Here is a 27,566-nt window from a genome sequence, read left to right as displayed (position 1 = left end):
TAAATCTTTAAACTACTTCTCTGCTGGTTATTGTAGTCTGACTACAACTGTAGATTACAGCTAGAATGAGGGCGACATAGACCGTCCAGCCATCTTTAATTGAATAGCAGCGTGCCACTGACAGATTCTCTATAATAACCTATTACAGGGTTATATGAAAGGCAGATGTCACATTTCTATTCAGAAGATAACAAAGGTGATGGATTTTCTACAAATGTCACGTCAGCCATGACTAATATTCCGTAGCTTTGCAGAATATATGGGGTCTCTATGAGCAGAGCGCCTGGCACTACAAAGCTCTGGCATCCAATTGTCCCTGGTGGGCACTTAACTAGCAGGATCTGGGGGACTGGTAATGAATTTCCCACTTACATCTACAATCAGTCTGACACCAGAGAACACTGCACCGAGCCATCCCCGAATGCATGAATTATATAGAGGAGCATTTCTAAAAATGTTTCCGTGTGACAAGCAAACAAGCGATGTGTAATCATTGTAATCAGCGGGAACGCTGGGCGCACATAAACCCACAGTCAGTAATAACCATCTCTGCGGAGACTGGCACACAGCAACTGAGTTAATAAATCAGCGGAGTCTGCCTAAGTGGAACAAACTAAGTATGTAATATTAGCATGTTCTAATTCCAATGACTTGTGGACCCCCGCATCTCGGTGTGAAGGGTAGAAATGGAGTATAGCTCAGCCCCATCCACCGGAAACCATAATGCCATTTCTAGTGTATAAATAATACCACTATACTGTATAGTACCCAAATAACAGCACCATAAATAGCTGCACAACAGTACGTGTCTAATTAACATCACCCCACAGTGCATTAAAAGTACCAATATATAGTATCCTAATAACAGTGCCATGACCAGCTGTATACCTTACATGTATATATAGTATCGCCATACCGTGCAACTATATACAGTCATGGCCAAAAGTTTTGAGAATGACACCAATATTATATTTTCCCATGATCTGCTGGCCTCTGGTTTTTATTAGTGTTTGTCTGATGTTTATATCACATACAGAAATATAATTGCAATCATATTATGAGTACCAATAGGTTATATTGACAGTTAGAATGAGTTAATGCAGCAAGTCAATATTTGCAGTGTTGCCCCTTCTTCTTCAAGACCTCTGTAATTCTCCCTGGCATGCTCTCAATCAACTTTTGGACCAAATCCTGACTGATAGCAGTCCATTCTTGCATAATCAATGCTTGCATTTTGCCAGAATTTGTTGGTTTTTGTTTGTCCACCCGTCTCTTGATGATTGACCACAAGTTCTCCATGGGATTAAGATCTGGGGAGTTTCCAGGCCATGGACCCAAAATCTCTATGTTTTGTTCCATGAGCCATTTAGTTATCACCTTTGCTTTATGGCAAGGTGCTCCATCATGCTGGAAAAGGCATTTTTGGGCGCCAAACTGCTCTTGGACAGTTGGGAGAAGTTGCTCTTGGAGGACATTCTGGTACCATTCTTTATTCATGGCTGTGTTTTTAGGCAAGACTGTGAGTGAGCCGATTCCCTTGGCTGAGAAGCAACCCCACACATGAATGGTTTCAGGATGCTTTACAGTTGGCATGAGACAAGACTGGTGGTAGCGCTCACCTCTTCTTCTCCGAATAAGCTGTTTTCCAGATGTCCCAAACAATCGAAAAGGGGATTCATCAGAGAAAATGACTTTGCCCCAGTCCTCAGCAGTCCACTCCCTGTACCTTTTGCAGAATATCAGTCGGTCCCTGATGTTTTTCTGGAGAGAAGTGGCTTCTTTGCTGCCCTCCTTGAAACCAGCCCTTGCTCAAAGAGTCTCCGCCTCACAGTGCGTGCAGAAGCACTCACACCAGCCTGCTGCCATTCCTAAGCAAGCTCGGCACTGCTGGTAGTCCGATCCCGCAGCTGAAACAGTTTTAAGATACGGTCCTGGCGCTTGCTGGTCTTTCTTGGGCGCCCTGGAGCCTTTTTGGCAACAATGGAAGCTCTCTCCTTGAAGTTCTTGATGATGCGATAGATTGTTGACTGAGGTGCAATCTTTGTAGCTGCGATACTCTTCCCTGTTAGGCCATTTTTGTGCAGTGCAATGATGGCTGCACGTATTTCTTTAGAGATAACCATGGTTAACTGAAGAGAAACAATGATACCAAGAACCAGCCTCCTTTTAAAGTGTCCAGTGATGTCATTCTTACTTAATCATGACTGATTGATCACCAGCCCTGTCCTCATCAACACCCAAACCTGTGTTAATGGATCAATCACTAAAACGATGTTAGCTGCTCCTTTTAAGGCAGGACTGCAATGATGTTGAAATGTGTTTTGGGGGTTAAAGTTCATTTTCTGGGCAAATATTGACTTTGCAAGTACAGTAATTGCTGTTAAGCTGATCAATGGCAAATTGCCATTACAAAAAATGAAGCAGTAAACTTTGGAAAAATTACTATTTGTCTCATTCTCAATACTTTTGGCCATGACTGTAGTACCCAAATAATAGTGCCATGACCAGCTGTATACCTTTTATGCCTATGTAACATCGCACCTATATAATACCAATATAACAGGGCCATAATCAATTGTATACTGTATATGTCTAAATAATATCACCATACTGTGCAACTATTAAATACCAATATAATAGTCCCATAATCAGCTATATACCATACGTGACTATATATCGTTATACAGTGCCACTATATAGTACCCACATAACAGTGCCATAATCAGCTGTATATCGCACATGTCTATATAATATCACTTTACCGGGCAACTTTATAGTACCAATATAATAGTGCCATAATCAGGTGTATACTGTACATGTCTATATATCTCCATACAGTACAACTATATAGTATCCACATAACAGTGCCATCATCAGCTGTATACTATACCTTATATGTCTATATAATATTGCCATAAAGTGCAACTATATAACACCAATATAACAGTGCCAAAATCAGCTGTTTAGCTTGCGTGTTTAAATAATATCACCATAAAGTGTAATTGATACCATTATATAGTACCCAAATAACAGAGGGATAAACAATTGTATAGCGTGCATGTCCATACAGTGCAATTAATACCATTATATAGTACCGAAATATCAGTGCTATAAACAGCTTTATAGCATGCATATCTAAATAATAGCACCATACAGTGTCAAAATAATACCACCATACAGAACCCAAGTAATAGTGCCATTAATAGACACACTTTTACTTAGCTGTTTATGGCACGCTTATTTGGGTACTATATTGTGGTGTTATTAATGCAATGTATTGTACACACACTGTTACTCACCTGGTTTGGCACTGTTATTTCGGTATTGTTGATGACTTACGGTATATTTTGCTATTATTTAAGAATACACTGTATATCATTTTTATTTGGGTAATTTATAGTGGTATTATTAATGCATTATATAGTGATATTATTTAGACATGCACACTATAGAGCTGATTTTGGCCCTGTTATTTGGCTACTACTTAGTATTATTAATGCACTGTATGTTGATATTATTAAGACTCACTTGTCATGGCACTATTATTTGGATATTGTATAGTGGTATTAATGATGCACTGTACAGTGATTTTTATTTAGACGTGCACATTTTACAGTTTTTTATGGCACTGTTATTTGGGAACTATATAGTGGTACTTTTAATGCATTGTATGCTGATATTATATAGACACACAGTTACTCACCTGTTGACGACACTGTTATTTAGGTACTGTACAGTTGTATTATTGATGCACTGTATGGTGATATTTTTTAGACATGCACATTTTACAGCTGTTTATGGCACTGTTATTTGGGAACTATATAATGGTACTTTTAATGCATCGCATGGTGATATTTGGACACCCTGTTACTCAACTGCACTCTTATTTGTGTACTATTGATGACTTACATTACATGGTGCTATTATTTAAGAATACACTGTATGGCACTTTTCATTGGGTACTGTATAGTGGTATTATTAATGCACTGTATAGGGATACTTTTTAGACAGGCATTGTTACTGGTATGTTTGGTTCCTATATGATGGTATTACCGAAGTGCTGTATGACAATATCATTTAGAACCAGCAGTTTTTAGCATCAGTATTTGGGTACTAGTGGTACAGTATATGGTGCCTATATTCATGCAGATTTGATTTGAGTACTGTTTAGTGGTATTACTAATGTGCTGTGTAGTGATATTACTAAGACACACGCTGTTACCCGGCTAAATAATATCACTATGGAGTGTATCAATAATATGACTATATGGTACCCTAATAATAGTGCTATACAATGTATGCTTAAATAAAAGCGGCATATCATGCATCCATAATACCCAAATGACAGTGCCATAAACAGCTCACTAAAATTGATAATCATTGTGTGTCTATATAATAGCTGCCCAAATATAAGGCCCTGGTACCTCATATTCAGGACATCCACTCGCTTGTGTGTATTTTTTTGCAAGGTGAGATTTTGCAAAAGTGAGAGAGGAAATTTTAGGGGCCTTAAATACATTGTACCAACATAGTGCTGTCATAAAGGGCCAAAGGATATGCCAGGATAGGAACTTAAAGGGGTTGTCTGCTTTTGGGGAGATTTTTTCTCTCAAATCCATGTGTTTGGGGCTAAAAAACATTGTTTGCAATTGGGTTTCAGTAAAGGCTGCACTTTTCAACTTTGATGTGGTCTGTGGTCATAAATCAGCTGAGACAGATAAAAGAGTTACAAAGTCCATCAAAAAGAGCTCACTGACAGATTCTCAGTTAACTCTTTCTGCAGCCAGCAATAGACAGTGCATCACAAAGGCTATAGAAGGTAAATGGTACAAATTTTTTAATGAAACCCAATTGCAAAAATTATTTTTAACGCCAAATACATGCACTTTTGCAAAAAAAAACAAAAATGTCCTGTACAACCATCTTTGTTTTGCAGGATACAAAATCTCCTGGGAAGAGTTTAACCAAACAAATACCAGAGTAACCCACTATCTGCCCAACCTCACCTTGGAGTATCGGGTCACCGGGTTAACGTCACTCACCACCTATACCATCCAAGTGGCTGGCATGACATCAAAGGGCCAAGGAGCAGTTGCCTCCTCCACTATCTCCTCCGGTGTACCGCCAGGTGGGTATAGCCACAGCACATGGAGTGATTGGAGAGTCGCAATAAAAGCTTTCCGTCTTTTTTTTTCCCCCTTTTTTTAATATTTACTGGAACAGAGTGCTGACATTGTCACCATGACTTTGCCTTTTGTGCGCTTTTCCATTAGCCGAGGTACTTGATAATATAATTGTTCTCTATTACAAAAGGCTAATCTGTCATCAGCTCTGCGGCAGCTCGTCACCTCGCCATCTCTCTGATCGAAAGGAGGATCGCCTGTACAATAATAGTAATTAATCTCATTTGGGCAAGCTCTGTCTGATGACACGGATTAGTAATGTGCTTATTAAAAAAAAAAAAAAAAAAACAAGCTTGCTAATGTTTTACCATAAGATATTGGCGGGAAAAAAAACAAAACTAAAAGCTGTAATTTCCTTAGATTTAATAGTAAAACTGTGGATATTACATACTAAATATATCCAAAATTGTAACAATGTCACATTTTACGTATACATTATAACGAAGCAATATATGTGTGAAAACAAAAAGGTGCATGGAACACGGCTAGCCTTCAGTGAATGGAAACATTCTTTTCTTTTATTTTTTTAAATGTATCAGTTGGCTAAAATTCCATCCTGATCATGTTCTGCAGACAGGGGTGCAGTAGTGCACCAAAATTCTGCGCTTTTTTTTACAATTTTGAAGGAGGGATGTGTAGCCCTAATATCAAAGCAAATCAAACCAAAATAAAATCAAAGCAGCCTCAAAACACTAAAGTAAACCAAACAAAAGCAGACCAAACAAAATAAAAAAAAAACAAAGCAGACCCAAAATCAAAGCAAACTAAACAAATAAAAAAGCAAAGCAGCCCTAAAACCAAACCAAAGCATCTCCAAAACCAAAGCAGACCAAACAAAATAAAAAAACAGCCCCTAAACCAAAGCAAACCATAAAAAAAAATCAAAACAGCCCCAAAATCAAACCACACCAAAGCAGCTCTAAAATAAAACAAAAGAAAAAAAAAACAAGGCAGCCCCAAAACCAAAGAAAACCAAACCAGCCCCAAAATCAAAGCAGACCAAACCAATAAAAAAGCAGCCCCCAAACCAAAGCAAACCATACAAAAAAAACAAAGCAGCCCCAAAATCAAACCAAACCAAAGCAGCTCTAAAACAAAACAAAAAAAAACAAAGCAGCCCCAAAACCAAAGAAAACCAAACAAGAGCAGCCCCAAAATTAAAGCAGACCAAACCAATAAAAAAGCAGTTCCAAAACAAAACAAACAAAACAAAAAAAACACAAAGCAGCTGCAAAACCAAACCAAACCAAAAAAACAAAGCAGACCCTAATTCAAAGCAAACAAAACAAATAAAAAACAGCAAAGAAGCCCCAAAACCAAACCAAAGCATCTCCAAAACCAAAGCAGACCAAATATAATAAAAAAGCAACCCCTAAAAACCAAAGCAAAACAAAACAAAAAACAAAGCAGCCGCAAACCAAACTAAAGCAGCCTCAAAGCCAAAGCAGACCAAACAAAATAAAAAAATAAAGCTGCTCCAAAACAAAACAACCCAAAACCAAAGCAGTTCCAAAACAAAACAAACAAATAAAAAAAAAACAAAGTAGCCCCAAAACCAATCCGAAACAGCTCCAAAACAATAGCAACCCAAACTAAAGCAGCCCCCAAATCAAACCAAACCAAAGCAAAGCAGCTCTTAAACAAAACAAAAAAACAAAGCAGCCCCAAAAGCAAAGAAAACCAAAGCAGACCAAACAACATAAAAAAAAAAAACCAAACCAAACCAATAAAAAAGCTACAAAAAAAACAAAGCATCTCCAAAACTAAAGCAAACCAAAACCAGACAGAAAACAATTTAGCCCCAAAACTAAAGCAAACCTAACCACAGCAGCTCCAAAACCAAAACATGCAAAACAAAAAAAACAAAGCAGCCCCAAAACCAAAGCAAAGCAGCTCTAAAACCACAGCAACCAAACAAACAAAGAAAGAAAGAAAACAAAAAAGCAGTTTGTGGTAAAATGTCTGCGCTTATGCTTCATGTTTTTGTTTAGGAGGGATGGGGATACCCTGGCAAATTGCTGCAACCTGTGAATTCAGCCTAGAGACATGGATAGCCACAAAGCTTGCAACAGCGTGTGTCCACAGAGTTGGACTTGATCCGGAGAAGCCTCTGAATGTACATGAAACTTTCCATTAACTGATTGCAAGCAGAGATCTTGAAACTGAAAAGTAGAAAGTGTTAGAAAGTTGTACATTTGAACTGTAAAGCTTTAAAGAAGTTAATTTTTTTACATAAATTAATGTAATTAGGTCTAAAAATTATCTTTGAAAATGAGTTTCATTAAAAATCTTGCACTGTTTGTCTCTGTGTTGTACTGTAGATGCTGAACGAGTTAACTGAGATTCTATCAGTGAGCTCGCTATGGGGAGTTTGTAACCTTCACATCAGGCTTTTTCTAAGCTCCTCTTAGCTGATTTATGACCACAGACATCATCAAAGTTGAATGTGCAGGGAAACAAAGAGCCTGTAAAAGTCAATCGGTGCAAAATTTTTAATGACACCCAATTGCAAAAATTATTTTTAGCCCCAAATACATGTACACTGCTCAAAAAAATAAAGGGAACACTTAAACAACAGAATATAACTCCAAGTAAATCAAACTTCTGTGAATTTGAACTGTACACTTAGGAAGAAACACTGATTGACAATCAATTTCACATGCTGTTGTGCAAATGGAATAGACAATAGATGGAAATAATTGGCAATTATCAAGACCCACTCAATAAAGGAGTGGTTCTGCAGGTGGGGACCACAGACCACATCTCAGTACCAATGCTTTCTGGCTGATGTTTTGGTCACTTTTGAATGTTGGTTGTGCTTTCACACTCGTGGTAGCATGAGACGGACTCTACAACCCACAGAAGTTGCTCAGGTAGTGCAGTCATCCTGGATGGCACATCAATGCGAGCTGTGGCAAGAAGGTTTGCTGTGTCTGTCAATGTAGTGTCCAGAGGCTGGAAGTGCTACCAGGGACAGGCCAGTACACCAGGAGATGTGGAGGTGGCCGTAGGAGGGCAACAACCCAGCAGCAGGACCGCTACCTCCGCCTTTGTGCAAGGAGGAGCAGGAGGATCACTGCCAGAGCTCTGCAAAATGACCTCCAGCAGGCCACAAATGTGCATGTGTCTGCACAAATGGTTAGAAACTGACTCCATGAGGGTGGTATAAGGGCCCAACGTCCACAGATGGGGGCTATGCTCACAGCCCAACACCGTGCAGGACACTTGGCATTTTCCACAGAACACCAGGATTGGCAAAGTCGCCACTGGTGCCCTGAGCTCTTCACAGATGAAAGCAGGTTCACACTGAGCACATGTGACAGACGTGACAGAGTCTGGAGACGCCATGGAGAGCGATCTGCTGCCTGCAACATCCTTCAGCATGACCGGTTTGACAGTGGGTCAGTAATGGTGTGGGGTGGCATTTCTTTGGAGGGCCGCACAGCCCTCCATGTGCTCACCAGAGGTAGCCTGACTGCCATTAGGTCCCTAGATGAGATCCTCAGACCCCTTGTGAGACCATATGCTGGTGCGGTTGGCCCTGGGTTCCTCCTAATGCAGGACAATGCCAGACCTCATGTGGCTGGAGTGTGTCAGCAGTTCATGCAAGATGAAGACATTGAAGCTATGGACTGGCCCGCCCATTCCCCAGACCTGAATCCGATTGAGCACATCTGGGACATCATGTCTCGCTCCATCCACCAACGTCACGTTGCACCACAGACTGTCCAGGAGTTGGCGGATGCTTTAGTCCAGGTCTGGGAGGAGATCCCATAGGAGACCATCCGCAACCTCATCAGGAGCATGCCCAGGCGTTGTAGGGCAGTCATACAGGCACGTGGAGGCCACACACAATACTGAGCCTCATTTTGACTTGTTTTAAGGACATTACATTAAAGTTGGATCAGCCTGTAGTGTGTTTTTCCACTTTAATTTTGGGGGTGACTCCAAATCCAGGCCTCCATTGGTTAATAAATTTGATTTCCATTGATGATTTTTGTGTGATTTTGTTGTCAGCACATTCAACTTTGTACAGAGCAAAGTATTCAATGAGAATATTTCATTCATTCAGATGTAGGATGTGTTATTTGAGTGTTCCCTTTATTTTTTTGAGCAGTGTATGTAGGTTAGTGTCTTCCAAAGTGGACATCCCCTTTAATTACAAATGCGGATGCAGTTTTTGACATTCCTATATGTCCTACAGAATTGCCTGGAGCACCAACCAACATCGCCATCACAAACATCGGTCCTCGCTCGGTCACGCTTCAGTTCCGACCAGGTTATGATGGCAAAACTTCCATCTCCAGGTGGCAGGTAGAAGCCCAGGTGAGAAAATGAGGAGCTAACATATTAATACTGCACAGTGCATTATGATATATTTCTTCCAATGACCAATGACCTTCTCATCTTCTAAGGTTGGAACACAAGGAGAATCTGAAGAATGGGTTCTCATACACCAGCTGCTGAACGAGCCCAATGCCCGCGCTATGGTGGTGCCTGGGCTGAATCCTTTCACCTTTTACAGGTAAGCTGAAGCAGTTAACACAGTGAGAAGCCATTGCCCCCTTCCTCCACCCGGGGTATAACATCTGGCCCCCTCGCCCCAGGAATATACCACCCGGCCACTCGTTGTTCGGTGTAAAACATTCAGCCTTTCGCCCCTGGTGTAGAAAATACGGCCCCATTACCCTCCTGTGTACAACATCCTACCCTTCGCACCCGGTGTATAACATAACACCCCGTTGCCCTCACGTATAAAACATCTGGCCCCCCGCCATGTCATCTGCCTTTACTACAATGTGACAGATCAGCTGGTGGTGCAGAGTTCATTGATACCAGCACGATCTCCTAATAGGAGCCACCGGGGTAACAAGTCCGTTCATGACATTTCTTCCTCCTAAATGTTCCCCCATCACCTGTGAGTGATATTACTGAGAAGTGGAACCGCAGCAACTCAGCCACGAAGTGGAGACCCCGTAATGTTACAGAGCGGGGTCCCCGAGTGCAGAGAAGAGAAAAGTCACCAACGCTCTGTTGACTCCATAATTGCAGAGTCCAGACTTCCTCTGGTATAACATCAGCACAAACACTGCGCCTCCGCCAGGAGCTTCATGATCGAGCAGCTGCATGCAGCCGTACATCACCAAGATCAATGCCAAATGTCGGATGGAGTGGTGTAAATGTCTAATGGATGAGTGGGTTTGGTGAATGCCAAGAGAACGTTACCCACCTGACTGGATTGAGCCCTCTGTACAGTTTGGTGGAGGTGGGATAATGCTGTGGGCTGATTTTCAGCCCCTTAGTTCCATTGAAGAGAAATCTTAATCCTTCAGCACAAGACATAGTGGACACTTGTAACTTTCATCTTTGTGGGACACAGTTTGGGGAAGACCCTTTTCTGTTCCCCATGACTGTGCCCAGTGCACACATGGAAGAACATGACTGGCCGCACAGAGCCCGGACCTCAACCCATCCACCACCTTTGGGATGAACTAGAATGGAGATTGTGAGCCCGACCTCTCCCCAACATGAGAGTCTGATCTCACAAATCGTTATCGGGATGAAGGCGTAAAAATTCCCACAGACACCGCCAAAATCTTATAGAAAGTCTTCCCTTAATTCGAGGAACTGTTATATCTGCAGAAGAGCCAAACTCCATATTAATATCTATGGATGCAGAATGAGAAAAGCTGCTGTAGAGTAATGTGTGGTGTCCAAATACTTGTGTCCATATAGGGTATGTGCCATGTTACATGTATTTATGGAAAATTCTATTTTTCCATAGTTTCCGCATGCTCCAGGTGAACATTGTGGGCACCAGTCCTCCCAGTTTGGTTTCCAGAAGAATACAGACATTGCAGGCACCACCAGACATGTTTCCAGCTAATGTGACCCTACGTACAGCCAGTCAGACCAGCCTTTGGGTTCGCTGGGTGGTGAGTGTTAATCAAGGCATTAGATTTATTACTTTATTACCTGATGAACCCTACACAAGTTATTCTTGCATCTATGACAGAAGCACCCTTACAAATAACAACTAGCCCTACTTCTCACAAGCCATTCTTTCCTGCAGCCTTTGCCAGAAATGGCGTACAACGGTAACCCAGAATCTGTGGGGTACAGGATCAGATACATGAGAAGTGATGGAAAAGGGAAGTCTTCCACCCATGTCATACATGACCGCATCGAGAGGGAGTACACCATTGAAGACCTGGAAGAGTGGACGGAATATTCTGTGCAGGTTGTTGCTTTTAACACCATTGGGTCTGGTCCCTTGAGTCCCATTGTGGTGGCGAGGACCAGAGAGTCAGGTAAGAGGCAGTCTGAAATCTTGGGCCACTGTCTTAGACAAATTAATTTTATTAGAGACGTTTATGTATCATGTATTGACACAGTAACTAGAGTCCTCTGTTCAAAAATGAATAAATCCGTATGGCAGATGATCCATCTGTGTTGAACGCTCGCCATAAACACCAGATAGCTGTCGGCCCTCCATACATATGCACACTCACATCCGTGAAGCCTACATGTGCCCTGAATGAGAAGACTGGAGTAACCCACACCCAGACGCCTTTGATGGTGTCAACCTAGAGTACAAAAACGCCAGGCATTAAAAATCAACATATCTGATCCTTCTATCCACAGACATCAAGTTTGGGCAACATTAAAGGGTTATTCCCAAAACATTAAGCTATACCCTAGGGCATGGTTCCTGGATCCAGAGCCCTAATCTGGGTATTGCAGAAATCAGTATGTTATACCCTATTTTAGAAAGGGGATAACTTAATATTTTGGGAATAACCCTTTAATCTAGTGTGCATGGCTAGCTGAATTTTGAGCAGTTCCTGATTTTTTGGAGAAAGTCTAATTTACCGTCTGGCACCCACCCAGTGTGTGACATCATAAAATGTATGTATATATACATACATAAATTGTTCTACATAAGAGTAATTACACGACTGCATCTCGTCCTCAGTTCCGTCCTCTGGACCCAGTAATGTCTCCGCTCTGGCCACAACCTCAAGTAGCATCTTGGTTCGTTGGAGCGAAATCCCAGACCCGGATCGTAATGGACTCATCCTGGGTTATAAGGTGACGAGCCTTTCATTATCTTTTTCGATGCATTGGGTCTTTGATTAACATTTAAGTCTAAAGAAAAAAGTTTCCAATTGTAAAGATTCATTAGAGGGCTTTCCATACTTCGCGGCAATCTGGTTGGCTTTGGGTCCAGGAAAGTCTTGTCGCTTTTTTATAACTTTTTCCTTCTCCTCCGTAGATTCTCTACAAGGAGAAAGATTCTGACAATCCTCCCCGTTTTTGGCTGGTGGAAGGTAATGCCTCCCGAAGTGTTCAGCTTACCAACCTGGGAAAATACGTCCTCTACGAAATCCAGGTCTTAGCTTTCACTCGAATTGGCGATGGAGTAGCGAGCACACCAGCAATCCTGGAGAGGACCCTGGATGATGGTAAGATTGTGTTATGCAAAATATCACCGGCCCGACTCTTACTACATGTCATAGACTGTGTAGCGGACTGTGGCATATACTATATACCCATAGTACAGAGTTTCTGACAGATCTGCATCCAGCTGGCAACTTCTGCAGTTTGAACTCTGTACGAGGTGAGCGAGAGCAGCCGGATGAATCATGGCTTCATGTTTCTATCTGTTTTTAGTTCCAGGTCACCCAGTGGGAATACTGTTTCCTGAGGTGAGAACAACCTCTGTCCGCCTCATTTGGCAGACCCCCGCTGCTCCTAACGGTATCATTCTAGGTAAGAATTTTATTTTTTCACAGTAAGAATGAGATCTGCAAAAGATTTACCAAACATAAAAAATGTCACTTATTTTTTTACGGTTAAAAGCTTTCTAATAATTAGGACTCATGTAAAGTGACGCTGGGGGGTAGCCATGGGCGATACCACTAGTCTCTTGCACCTTGGCACGTTACATGAACATGGAGGTCTTGGCTGGGTGTGTGGACTTGTGTCTCTCAGTCATTTCTGCTCCGGATCTCACTAGTTCTTCCTCTGGTCTCCTCTCACCTAGGGACACCCAAGAATGTGGCACTGCTCATATTGGACCTTAGGTCCTTTGTCTATGCACTCCAAGCCCTATCTAACTTTCTACCAGGAAACTGCCACTTTCCCCTCAACTTAGCTCCTCCCACTCTGGGCTAGTCCCAGACATCAACCCCCCGCTATCCCTACTGTCAAACTACACACATTATCAACATTACTAACAGAAGTCACAATTCACATTACACATCACAACCATTTATATATTCTTAAAGGGGGAACGTGGGCGACATGTCCATCTCCTTACACGCATTCAAGGAGACAGGTGGCGTCCCTACTAGAGGCTTAGCCTTAGAGGGTGCAGAGGTAGTAGATGCACTTCATCACATAAGAAGACACCAGTATTATAGATGACTTGTGGTAGGAGGTCCAGAAACTTGGTACCAATCACTATGTATAATGGTACAATAACTACTGCTGCCATATGGTGGCTCCATCATGCTTCTCCCAGAGATTTTAGGACCTTCCAGATTTTATTTCTTGAAAAGTTGTACTGAAAGACACTCCTTATTAAACAGAGGCACAGTATGGGTGTCATATTGCTCATTTCGGAACACATTTTTTAAGCATGAAATGCCAGTCTTAAATATTTGCTTGAATAACTTGCACCATATTTTTTAAAAGGCGCATTGCTATATGGCACAACTTGGACTTCAATTAAAAGAAATAAATCTATCGCTCTAGGATTGGTAGAATGATGCAGGGTGGGAAAAGGGGGGATAGGGTGGAGAAAGGAAAAGAGGATTGGGGATATGTGTGCTAATTAACCACAATTATATATTGAAAATAAAGGGTACACTAGTATTTTAATTACACAAATAAGGAAATAAAAGTGCTGAAATAAGCAGGGGGTATACCAAGGAATAAATAGCTACAATAGATCAAAAATAAACAATTCAATGGTAAAATGACTTAATAGTCCTTATGAGTATAAAAATAGTGCAAAGTCAATAATGCCAAACTAATACCTGGTTGGCAAATAAAATAGAGTGTCCTGAGGAATCCGATGGTTCTTAGTGAAACAAGTAGCGGTCCATATTAGAAAGTCAAAGCTATTCAAGTCTCCATTATAAGAGATGATGTTGAGGAAAGCATGCATAGGATAAGATGAAAATCCTGCTAGTATTACGTGGTAAGAAATTGCGTACTTGAAATAGATGGTACAACCGGTGGGTAGGTGGATGCAAACGCCGCTTTGAGGCTTACCTACTTATCCTTATTCCACGCTGGTGTCCTAATGGTGCCGATGCGGACCGATGCTGGCCGTGGGGAAGTAGGTGCGCGCGCCGGCGGGGAGGCGTCCACGTGCTTTCTTGATGACTGCTGGCGTTTCGGAAGGAGGAAGTCGGCTTAGCAGTGCAAGGGGCTCTCCGACCTGTAGCGTCCCTGGTTACTAACCTTGGCTAAATTTTTTTTTTACCTTACAGCTTATCAGATCACTCACAGGCTAAACACGACCAACGCAAACACCGCCACCGTGGAAGTGCTGAATCCGAGTGTCCGGCAGTATACCGCCACTGGACTCAGACCAGAATCTGTCTACTTGTTTCGAATCACAGCCCAGACCCGTAAGGGATGGGGTGAGGCTGCGGAAGCGCTGGTAGTCACTACCGAAAAGAGAGGTAAGCATAAGCATGACACCGAATCCAAGAAATAAAGCAATGAGGACTCGATTCATGTTTGCACTTGCGCTTTTTTTTGTCTCGTTTTTGGTGATTTTTACCATTTTCCATTTGCACTTTTTTTTCCAAATGTATTTTAGATGTAGTCGCCTGTTTTTTGTTTTTTTATTTTTATGTACAGCATTGGATGAAGGGAATAGGGTTTCCAGATATTTTCAGCTGATTCATCAATTGCAATTTTTTAAAAAGTTGCTAAAGTTTTGTGCACATATACTCCAGTCCCCCCAGCAGTGATTTTACATACACCAGAAATATTGGCGTAAAATTTTGCTGAACATGCTAAAAATTTGTGATCTGTTTTTGAAGAATTTGGCGCAAAAAATGTCAATGACTATCACAAGACAAAAAAAGAAACATCACTTAAAAAAAGCAAATGATGAATTGGGTCCAAAATGTAAATCATATTCCTCTAGAGGAGAGAGCCAGTCTTGCTAATCCTAATCAAGACCCCTTCCCCTATATAATCTTAATAGCAGGTCTTTCAATGAATTGTCTTCCATAGATGGCAGCGTTTATTCTGTTCCCTTTTGCAGAACGTCCTCAGCCCCCCACTAAGCCCGTAGTCCTACAGGAAGACGTAAAGTCCAGAAATGTGCTGCTCTCATGGGAACCGGGAAGCGACGGCCTTTCTCCTGTGCGTTACTATACCATTCAGATGCGAGAACTACCCAAAGGACGATGGGTGGTGCACTCTTCCTCTGTCAGTCACAATGCCACCTCGGCCATTATAGACAGGTAGCATGTCAATTGTAACTTGTTTCCGACATACACTTTGGTGGCAGCCATTGTGTTAAAGTCGGGAAAGGTTCTGGCACCTTTTTGAGTGTGGTGGCCTGTATTTACATTTTTTGGGAATTTTATTAATTCCAAGAGAAATAACTGATTCCATACCCTACACAATGTCTGCCACCAAAATATACAAAATATAATTGTTATGGACACACATAATGATGTCAACATCTTCTTTGTGGTAATATTTTAGGTTGAAACCATTCACGACATACAAATTCCGAGTCAAAGCAACAAATGACATTGGGGACAGTGAATATAGTGCAGAATCAGAGTCCCTAACAACACTGCAAGCTGGTAAGTCAACCGTCAGCCTCAGGAACTGTCTTACCATATCCCTTTTATTCAGATGATGCTATCTATAGGCTCCCATACACATTAGACTAACGTCAGTCGAACCCACCGATATCAACGGATTCAGCCAAAAGTCTAATATTTATGGGGTCCCCTTGACAGATGAGGTCATGGAAGATAAGGATCAGACATTATATTACATTTTATTACAATCTATATTGCCCTTTTTCTGATTAATGGTAATAAATCCAGCTGTTTACCATTTTTACATTTTTAGTGATTTATTTTTCTAATATTCCAGCACCAGATGACGCACCGGCGATTCTGTCTGTCACCCCTCAGACCACCACTTCAGTATTAATTCATTGGCAGGTATGTAACACCTTAGATATATTTTTTGTAAGGTTTGTCTTACTTCTAGTTGCTGTGCAGGGAATGGATTCATTATTCCTGTTTACCAGCCAATTCAGGGCACAGTGGGGCTGACTGTAGTGTTCTTCAGTGGGGTGACTGTCAGGAATTATTAGTCCCTATGATAATTACTTCCTTCCTTCAGGGTATGTTCACACAACATTTTTTCCAGCAGCTTTGGAGCAGGTCCGCTGCAAAAATCACCTGAAAAAAGTTCAGAAATGAATATAAAAAAATTTGGATCAGTTTATATGTAAAAACGACTTCATGTGTTTAGGCTTTTGAGCGTTTTTTAACTGCTTCTAGGTTACAAAAATGTCAAGCGGTTAGAAAGTGAGATGTCCATTCTTCAGGCGTTTTCTGCTTGGAAGACGATACTTTACAATGCAAGTCAATGGGAGGCAGAACAAAACAAAACAAAAAATCGGCAGACATCTTTTGGAGTGTTTTAGAAGCGTTTTAGTCTAAAAAAACCATTCACCTTTTATTCATGAACTTAAAATGCCACAGAAAACACCAACAAAAAACATTAGAAAATTTCTGGGGAAAAAATGCAAAAAGTCAGGAAAAAAAGCGTTGGAATTTCCCCTTGAAAACCCTGTCGGTTTTGCCGGTCTGGAAAATGTGAACAGACCCTTGCATACAAGTGTGAATGACTCTCTTTATCTCTTTAGGCTCCAGCAGAAGACAAAATCAACGGCATCCTTCTAGGCTATCGAATCCGCTACCGTGAACTTGTATATGATGGGATGCGGAGTTTCACTTTGCGAAATATCAACGACCCCAATGCCAAATGGGCAGAGTTAACATGTAAGTAATGATGAACATATTCGGCACCTTCTCCAAATTCTGTGTTCCTCTATGACAACTTTCTTGATATTAACATGTTTCATGTGGCATGTACAGTACATACCCCCTAGGACACAGATCTGTGGTGATCTAAAATCCATCTTCAGTCTCACCAGAGGCTCAGGCTGCTTCTGCGTTTTCCCCTATGCTTTACACTGCAGCTCAGCTTATTTAGCTGTTTTTGGTTTGGGAGATATTGGTTGTGCAATAAAAAAATATATTTCATTCACATGAAGCTCCTACAAAATAAAATCACGAACTATGGGGAGTAAACAGCATCACATTACATCTACTGTGAGCCAGGGAGAGGATTTGTCACTTGCCATTCTCACCTCCTAAGTGGTACATTAATCTGCATGGTACTTTAGCTAATTAACAGCTCGTTTTAGCTTATTTTTCTTTGGTTCTTTATCCATTCTAGTAAACGTGTGCAAATGAGCGCAGAGGTGTAACTTCAAATATCTGGGCTCCGATACAGAATCTAACAAGGCCCCAAACTTGTATTTTATATTCCCTGGTAGAGGAACCATTGTGTCTCCTCCAACAACAGGGACCAGATGTACTTGCACCCCGAAAATGTACACAGTGATGTCACTGCACAGGAATAATTATTACAGTGATGTCACATAAATAACCATGTAATAATAAATTAAAAACACAATACAGGGATAATGCACACAGAGATGTCACAATATATGAATAATGCACACAGTAGTGACACAGTTCAGGCATAATGCACATAGTGATGTCACAGTACAAAGATAATACACACATATGTCACAGTACAGGGATAATGCACACAGATATGTCACAATATATGAATAATGCACACAGCAGTGTCACAGTACAGGCATAATGCACATAGTGATGTCACAGTACAAAGCAAATACACACACAGTGATGTCACAGTATCGAGATAATATACACACTGATGTCACAGTACAGGAGTAATAAACACTACAAACCGAGAACTCACAGGACAGAGATAATGCACAGAGCGATGTCACAGTATATGGATAATAACTACTGTAATGTCACAGTACAGGGATATTATACACAGTGATGTCACAGTACAGGGATAATGCACACCGCGATGTCACAGTACAGGGATAATAAACACTGTAATGTCACAGTTCAGGGATATTATAAGCAATGTCACAGTGCAGGTATAATGCACACAGTGATGTCACAGTATAGGGATATTATACATAGTAATATCACAGTATAGGGATAATGCGCACAGTGATGTCACAGTATAGGGATATTATACATAGTAATGTCACAGTTTAGGGATAATGCACACAGTGATGTCACAGTATAGGGATATTATACATAGTAATGTCACAGTTTAGGGATAATGCACACAGTGATGTCACAGTATAGGGATATTATACATAGTAATGTCACAGTACAGGGATGTTATACACTAATGTCACAGTACAAGGATAGTATACACAATAATGTCACAGTACAGGGATAATGCACACAGTGATGTCACAGTATAGGGATATTATACACACTAATGTCATAGTATAGGGATAATGCACACAGTGATGTCACAGTATAGGGATATTATACACAGTAATGTCACAGTACAGGGATAATGCACACAGTAATGTCACAGTACATGGATAATAAACAGTGATGTCACAGTACAGGGATATTATACACAGTAATGTCACAGTACAGGGATATTATAAGCAATGTCACAGTGCAGGTATAATGCACACAGTGATGTCACAGTATAGGGATATTATACATAGTATTGTCACAGTTTAGGGATAATGCACACAGTGATGTCACAGTATAGGGATATTATACATAGTAATGTCACAGTACAGGGATGTTATACACTAATGTCACAGTACAAGGATAGTATACACAATAATGTCACAGTACAGGGATAATGCACACAGTGATGTCACAGTATAGGGATATTATACACACTAATGTCATAGTATAGGGATAATGCACACAGTGATGTCACAGTATAGGGATATTATACACAGTAATGTCACAGTACAGGGATAATGCACACAGTAATGTCACAGTACAGAGATAATAAACAGTGATGTCACAGTACAGGGATATTATACACAGTAATGTCACAGTACAGCGATAATGCACACAGTGATGTCACAGTATAGGGATATTATACACAGTAATGTCACAGTACAGGGATAATGCACACAGTAATGTCACAGTACATGGATAATAAACAGTGATGTCACAGTACAGGGATATTATACACAGTAATGTCACAGTACAGGGATAATGCACACAGTGATGTCACAGTATAGGGATATTATACACAGTAATGTCACAGTACAGGGATATTATACACTGTAATGTCAAAGTAAAAGGATAATGCACACAGTGATGTCACATTATAGGTATATTATACACAGTGATGTCACAGTACAGGGATAATACACACAGTGATGTTACAGTACAGCGATGGTATTTGTTTGCTAAGCTGCACTAAAAACCTAACAGCTACAATCTGTCCATGGCCGCAGCACAGCACTGTGTTCTGTATGAGGACGATTATTTAGTTATATATTTGTGATTAGTTATGCGACCTCTAAATGCCCATTACAAGAGAGTTAATATGACATCACATCGTGTCCTGCTGTCAGTGATAGCGTCCATCCGTCGTGGCAGCGTCCCCTGCCGCTGCGGTGTCTTGTCCCAGCACATCCGCCTCTGCTGAATTCATTCCAGGAGATAGGAGGTAGCCGTCATGTGGTGGGTGCATCATCTGGAGAGTCTGCGACTATCTGTCCTCAGCGAGGAAATGTGTACAGTGAATATACCAGAGGACATCTCTGAATAATGGAGATCAGATATCTGCCGGAAAGACGAAGAAATAAAAGAGCAGTCACATTATTATGAGCATTGTCTTTCAAGGGCAGCTGGATGAGATTATGACACCAGTTTAGCGTTACCCTATCTGAATTTTTGGGAAGGGTCACAATCACATATATATCCATTCATTAGGCACTAATTGGAGCTGATGGGAGGCAGAATATCAGATATTCAGGATTATTAGGTGGCAACCATACTTGGTGCCATTGCGGGACCTCCAGAAAGTGTGTCACTTTCCACCTCCCAAAAGTGAGGGACCTGGCAAAACAGATTAGGAGAAATCTGAAACCGCCATTAATAGCCCCAAATTCAGACCTGACTATTAAAAAAAAAAACTCATTGCATGCAAGCTGAAACGTCCAGGACGGTCGCGCACACAGCAGTCCCTATAATGGCTCCATACTGTCTGTACGTAATTGTATGTTGTGTCCATGTGTCGGCATGTTGTGTCCATTGTATACTAACGGCTCTCCTGCCCCTGCTCTTTACCCCCAATCCTGCCCCAATTCCTCCATCTTCTTCCCAATCTGCCCAGCTGCCTACATGGTCCGGAACCTGAGTGAACCGTCTCTCACCCAGTACGAGTTGGACAGTAAGTGTGGTCCTGACTTATATAACGATGCCATAATAATGGTGTGGCACCAGACATGAGACAGAACTGAACATTCCCCAATAAGTAGGAGTCCTGACATCATCTCCTCTTCTGTCTTATTACCTACTCGGGGTATATTCACATATGATTGGTGGCGGACATTTCTGTAACTCTCCGGCTTATCTGATTGGGTCTGGCAAAACTCCACATGCTGCCCCCAAAATAATCCCATCCAAATGAACAGAACTGATTCAACAAATCGCTCCCGTGTGAATATACCCCAACTAGATAGGTGATAACCAATATGGTTGCTACCCACCCTACCCAAAATTTGCCAAGCTAAGTGGTGATATTAGAACAGCCGGTACATTGCTGTGTATTTCTGACTATTGTCCAGTTAGTGGTATAGGAAAATCTGTGTGCGCTCTGTAATTACAGCCATATTAGGCTTTGTGCACAGAGTTTTTTGAGAAGTTTTAGCCTACGTTCCCACGATGAGCTTTTGGTGAGGTTTTTTTTTCGAAAAAATACAAGTAACCTATTTGACTTAATGGGTGCAGAAAATCTGCGACATCAAAAACTCATCGAAAGATCATTGTGGGAACATAGCCTTATGGAGTGGACACAGAGGTTTTTGATGAGTTTTTGGAGCAGAAATTCTCCATATCCTCCTCAAAAATGTGGAAGTTCTGCTCAATTTCTGCTCTGAAAATTTGGCAAAAAGACTCTGTGTGCATATATGTTTTGTTGTGACCCTGATCTCCCAGATAGACAGGGTAGTAGGATATGGGGAGTATATGGGGTAACCCAGCGGTTAATAGTCGCTGGGGAGTTTTGACATCAATGTATCCACGTTGGATGAATAACTGTATAAATTAGCATTTTGCATAGCGGTCATCAGATGAAATCATTATTTGGCTAAAGGGGCTGTCTGTTCTCTAAAGGAGACCAGTTGTCAGCTCCATGGATGCCTGCCACTGGCCATTAATCACCTGTGGATAGATGACAACTTGCTGATCGGTGGAAATCCGACCACTGGGCAGATCAGGGAACTTTTACCCCTGATGCCCAACTGTTGTTCCATTCATTCTCTTTAGGGCTGCCGAGGTCACCCTCATAGAGAATGAACGTAGCAGCGTTCGGGCATCTGATTTGCCTATCCATTCTAACGGGTATAAAAATTCCTCATTCTGATGATCAGTGCGGATCCCAGCGGTCAGACCTCCACCGATCAGCAAGTTATCTCCTATCCTGCCGATAGGTGATAACTTCTTTTCACTGGACAGTGGACAAGCCCTCTAAGGCAGCCAAAATATAGTTTGAAAGAGAATCTGTCAACAGGTTTTGCTATGTAATCTGAATCTGAGAGCAGCATGATGTAGGGGCAGAGAACCTGATTCCAGCGATGTGTCACTCACTAGGATGTGTTTTACAGCTTTAATATAATCACTGTTTTATCAGCAGGAGATTATCGGTACAGGATGAGGTGTCTCGTGCCTCCTAGTCCAACCACCACTCATTAGCAACTGTCACTATACAGTGTACAGAGAAATCTACCAATCAGTGGTGTGGGCAGGGTTATACACAGCTCAGCATTCAAGCTCTGCTAGATCTGCTAGATCTGCAGCAGAGAACAACTGCTGAATCCAGTAAACTAAGTGACACATCGCTGGAATCAGGGTCTCTGTCCCTACATCATGAGGCTGTCAGATTACATAGAAACAAAAACAGCTGAAGATTCCCTTTACACTATTGCAAAAACTTAACAATAACATCACTGGGTCTAGGAAAACGTAGTAGCCCACACTGATACAGAAGTTTGGTATATTGATGCTCACCGCCATCTTGTCTTCTGCTTCAGATCTGAACAAGCACAAACGCTATGAGATCAGAGTGAGCGTGTACAATGCCGCTGGTGAAGGACCAGCCAGCGTCCCCCAGGAAGTTTTTGTTGGAGAGGCAGGTAAGTGTCATCAATCATATTGTTGCATCTGTCCCTGAGGTGTCTCCAAAATGGCCTTAAAGGGGTATTTCCATCACCAAGATCCTATCCCAATATGTTGTAGGTGTAATAATAATATTAGCAAATACCTCCAATTAGAAATGTAGGATAGTTTTTCTGATTCGCTATGTCTCTTTCCTCATGTGTAGGCATTCCAGGACCTTAGGTATCCATAGTTACGACCACTGATATAGTGACAGTTAGTTAGCTAGTTGCTAGTGGTCTTAGCCATGGATACCTAAGGTCCTGCAATGCCTGCACATGAGGAAAGAGACATAGCGAATCAGAAAAACTATACTACATTTTTAATTGGAGGTATTTTCTAATATTATAATTATTACACCTAATAGATATTGGGATAGGATCTTGAAGATGGGAATGCCCCTTTAAAGATGATCTGTCACTTGCCAGAGATATGTAGATTTTCTCGATATAAATGCCGCTGCTCTCCTGAATCTGGAGTTGTTTTTCTTTTGTTTCTGCGACTCTCTGTTCCTGAGATATGGCCCCGTCTTCCCAGTATATAATTCTAGTCTTGTTAGCCAAGTAGGAGTGGTCCCCAAGAAGACTCCCATAGGAAACCACGCCCATTTGGATAATAGGAGTAGAATTATATACAGGGAAGAGGAGGCCATATTTCGGGAATGGAGAGGCGCAGGAACTAAAGAAAAACAACGCCGGATTCAGGAGAACAGCGGCATTTCATTTATGGCAAGTGACAGGTAATCTTTATGCCCGTCAATGTTCCGCCAACGCTTCTCACTTTCCATAATTGCTTTTTCCACAGTGCCCACAGCTTCACCCCAGAACGTCGCCATACAAAGTGCCACCGCCGTGCAGCTTGATGTGACGTGGGACCCACCTCCACTGGAGTCTCAAAATGGCGACATCCAGGGATATAAGGTATGGTGGGTTTCACTTCCAGTAACATTATGGTCCACTATTGTGGGGTGTTCGTCTTGCGATTTCATTTGGTGCCAATTTTTATGAACATCCCCACTCCCCCAGTCATGATTTGTGGATATATGTGCTGTAATAATGCCATGGGTCATGATTAATATCTAGGGTGAGGCTGGGGTTCTCCTTATTAGGTGGTCAGTGTGGATCTTAGGTGTCGTAGTGCCTCCATGATAATGTAACAAGCCGGCGTGGCTCTCTATTGTCTGCTGACTACTATGGCAGCCGTTGGCATGTGGCCACTGTGCCTCATTGGTAAGTGGTGCCCAGTCCCTGAGGGTCAGCAATGTTCCAGCCGCTCACCCCGAGCTCCAGAATACAGGTTCTCTGCCCTCAGCTCTTTTCTCATTTACTAGATTTACACGGAACAGATCCCTAAAAAGTGATGATTGTGCCGTCTCCTCGTCTATTGATTTCCCATTTATAAAGTGCTGAAGTGTTCTCCAGAGAATTTTACGTTACGGAAATAGTTGGCATTCACTTTTTATGGTTTCTTTTCACTTTAAATTAGAGATAACGAGGATTAAATGGATAATGGTCACATTACAGAATATTACTAGTCCAATAACGGTGTGTGTAATCAGCGTGGCAGATGGATAAATATCAGCGTTTACTATGGCGTCCGCTGCGGGCATCCGTCACATCATTAGAATGGGCGCATTCCTACATGAATGTAATAAACAGTTTGTAATTAATGCAAACCTTGAATCGTCAGCAGCGTCCTGAGAAAAGCAATCAACCGTGGACCTCTCGCCCCTGTGCCATCTCTCTCTTTTTTCATTCTTACAAGTTACAAAGAGTGAATCGTGATTTGATGTTAATGGTCGGTAGAGAGAGTCACTCCTGCCTTGTTGGGACTGTATTATGCACCCACCCATCGCCCCCTTATTGGCACTGTGTTCTGCACACCCCTACTCGTCGGTCTGTGTTGTGTACCCTCACCTCATCAGGCCTGTGTTCTGCACCCCCCTACTCACTGGGCCTGTGTTCTGCACCCCCCTACTCACTGGGCCTGTGTTCTGCACCCCCCTACTCACTGGGCCTGTGTTCTGCACCCCCCTACTCACTGGGCCTGTGTTCTGCACCCCCCTACTCACTGGGCCTGTGTTCTGCACCCCCCTACTCACTGGGCCTGTGTTCTGAACCCCCCTGCCTCATCAGGTCTGTGTTCTGCCTTCATTTAGCTACTCAAAGCTCAGGAAAAGTTCAGTGTAATGCAAACACTGAGCAGCAGAGGGAGCTCTACCACAGCTCTTGGGACATTCATACTCCTGCACACACTTGCGCATTGCATTGCAACATGTGGAACTACAACTCCCAGCATGGATCTGGGCTGCAGTGACAGCTCACAATCTATAATCTGTGAGGGCAGCTCACAAATACATGTAAGAAACTGTAGATGTGAAGTGTGCAGACCCCTGACGTTTGGCTGTAATGAAGGACACATTGGTCTTCACTTTCTCAATCAAAATTAAATGAGGCTGGATAAAATGATCAACTAAAATATAAAAAGTAATCACAGATGGAGTAGAGTTTGGTGCATTAACCCTAATGTAGTGTACTTTAACCTTTTCCCTTCCGCACAGATTTTTTACTGGGAAGCGACCCGACTAAATGAGACTGAGAAAGTAAGAACCCTGTTCCTGCCGGAGAGTGGGGTGAAGATCAAGAACCTGACCGGCTATACCACCTACCTCATCAGTGTGGCGGCCTTTAACACAGCCGGAGATGGTCCCCGCAGTCAACCCATCCGCGGGCAGACACAGCAAGCAGGTGAGGAACTGCAGCACTGACAGCAGAGCTGGGTATTTAAACTGGCATCAGTATAGTAGGATCCTCTAGAAATGCCGCCATACACAGCGCGACATCAAGGAAATTGGTTTTCCAAAACATTTTGCAATTTTCTGTCCACTAGGGGTCACTCTTCCTTCAGAAATGCATATTACATCCAAGATAAAATATCCAGAAATTTATTGCAAAACTCCCAACTCTGGAGGAAAGAAAGACGTAGACGGCAGCGCACAGAGCTAAGGCACTGCCCTATCCCTGCCCAGTCCTTTATATGTGCCCATACAGAATTAGTCCTCCTAGTGATGCCCATAGTGTTCCCACACAGATGGATACCCTTTTTCTTGCCCTAACACAGTATTTTACCCACATAATGCCTGCCATACAGTTTGATGTCCCCCTACTCACATGGATACCCTTGCAGCCGTCATCCTTACACACAGTATAATGCCCCACAAACACTGTCGGAACATCATAATGTATCGCCCACACATTATGATGCCCCCACACAAGAAAGCTCCCTAGACTTTTCTTGTCCCCACAGACAATGATGCTCCCCACACTTTCCTTGCCCCCACAATGCCCCCCGCATACAAAGATGCTCCCCACACTTTTCATGCCCCCACAGTGATACTCCCCACACTTTTCATGCCCCACACAGTGTCCCCACACAATGTCGCTCCCTATACTTTTCTTGCTCCCACACTTTTCATTCCCCCACTGTGCCCCCCACACAATGATGCTCTCCACAAATTGATTTTCCCAACAGTGCCTCACACACATTATGATGCCCCCAATGCACCCCCAGATGAAGCTTATGGTAAAGAGCAGCACCCGCATCTATAGGAAGCCGCTCCAAGCCTCATATCAGCTGCTGGATTATACCAAATAGAAAAGGTCTTCATGTCCATAAATACATCAGACATAAGCAGATTGCACAGTGGTCTGGCAGATCCATATGTAATATAAATATTAGCGTTGGTGCAAATTAATCAGCAGTACCCGGTACAGCGGGTCCGTCAGTACTCTGTGGCCGCCGGACAACCTCCTCCTACGCTTCTTTCGAATGTCTGTCCTGCTGCTATCTCACATGTGCATCACGCTGTAACGGTGACATTGTGCCAGGCCAGCTGACGAAATGAAGAGGTAGAAGGCGATGCTCAGGGCTCTCGACCGATGGCCACACATTACTAACCCGGCCACTGGACTGGCTCTTCCAAATCGATTCATGCCGCCTCTAACAAATATGGATTGAATAGAAATTCTCTGCAAGTAAAATGTATTTACTATGCACCCAATAGTCCAAAACTTCTAATAATCCGGCTTAAAACTGTAAAATAATCTGAAATGTCACCCAATCCATTTTATTGTTCCCGGCTTTGTTGCAATCTGAATTTCCTATGAATCATTTGTCACGAGGTTTATCATATTATCTACTGCTGGATGTAGAGGACGGAGAGTTACATAATCACGGCCAAGTCTGTAGGTGATAGCGCACCTCTCCGAAGAGTGAAACACCCCGAGGCAAAATCCTCCATTCTCTGCCCTGCTACCACATCAAGTGACATTAGGCTGCATCCGGCAAACCGCGCTCCACTAACACCCAGCAGGGAAGTCGTCCCTGAGCTTTATCGGCTCTGACACCCCCTCATTTATCGCAGTTACTGATTTTCATCCTGACAGGAGCACAAAACAAGCACGGGCTGCCACCGAAATTGTCATCGACTGGTCCCGAATGTTCAGGCACTATGGGAACAGCAGCACGGAGGCTGCAAATACAAAGCGGTGGTCTCATCAGGGACGCGGTCACGCCAGTCTCCATGTGAGATCGCAGCTTTTAGATTTCCATCGCACATATAATTATAATATGTACGTGTGGAAATTTGCCTCCTGACCCCGGGACGTGCGATGCAGTTTTGTACCGAGTTGTTTTAACACACAAATCTCTGTGGATAATCTGGTCTGGCAACATTTTTGTGTTGTTATATAATTTCCGCAGAGGTGATGACCTGGCAAGGCTTAATTCAGGGAAAGTGCGGACTGGTGTAATATGGCCATGGTGGTGCAGTGCTCGT

General features: G+C 42.3%; 1 protein-coding gene across 2 annotated transcripts in view; it reads left to right on the top strand.

The window, feature by feature from the left end:
• Positions 1-27,566, top strand: part of SDK2 (sidekick cell adhesion molecule 2) — a 776,524-nt gene that overhangs the window by 722,791 nt on the left and 26,167 nt on the right. The window contains exons 21-37 of one of the 2 annotated variants that reach the window (XM_073682548.1): positions 4,937-5,128; positions 9,388-9,509; positions 9,599-9,708; positions 10,969-11,119; positions 11,257-11,494; positions 12,160-12,275; positions 12,460-12,649; positions 12,858-12,956; positions 14,687-14,881; positions 15,475-15,676; positions 15,924-16,027; positions 16,326-16,396; positions 17,110-17,245; positions 20,688-20,744; positions 22,606-22,707; positions 23,534-23,649; positions 25,290-25,476. In XM_073682548.1, the coding sequence (XP_073538649.1) occupies positions 4,937-5,128; positions 9,388-9,509; positions 9,599-9,708; positions 10,969-11,119; positions 11,257-11,494; positions 12,160-12,275; positions 12,460-12,649; positions 12,858-12,956; positions 14,687-14,881; positions 15,475-15,676; positions 15,924-16,027; positions 16,326-16,396; positions 17,110-17,245; positions 20,688-20,744; positions 22,606-22,707; positions 23,534-23,649; positions 25,290-25,476 (2,388 nt within the window). The remainder of the gene's footprint in view (positions 1-4,936; positions 5,129-9,387; positions 9,510-9,598; positions 9,709-10,968; positions 11,120-11,256; positions 11,495-12,159; positions 12,276-12,459; positions 12,650-12,857; positions 12,957-14,686; positions 14,882-15,474; positions 15,677-15,923; positions 16,028-16,325; positions 16,397-17,109; positions 17,246-20,687; positions 20,745-22,605; positions 22,708-23,533; positions 23,650-25,289; positions 25,477-27,566) is intronic. The other variant, XM_073682549.1, reaches the window with a different exon arrangement.

This window comes from Phyllobates terribilis, unplaced genomic scaffold (genome assembly GCF_046119375.1).
Source record: "Phyllobates terribilis strain yellow unplaced genomic scaffold, ASM4611937v1 Scaffold_5__5_contigs__length_657084704, whole genome shotgun sequence".
Lineage (NCBI taxonomy): Eukaryota > Metazoa > Chordata > Amphibia > Anura > Dendrobatidae > Phyllobates > Phyllobates terribilis.
This window is presented reverse-complemented; position numbering and strand designations above follow the sequence as displayed.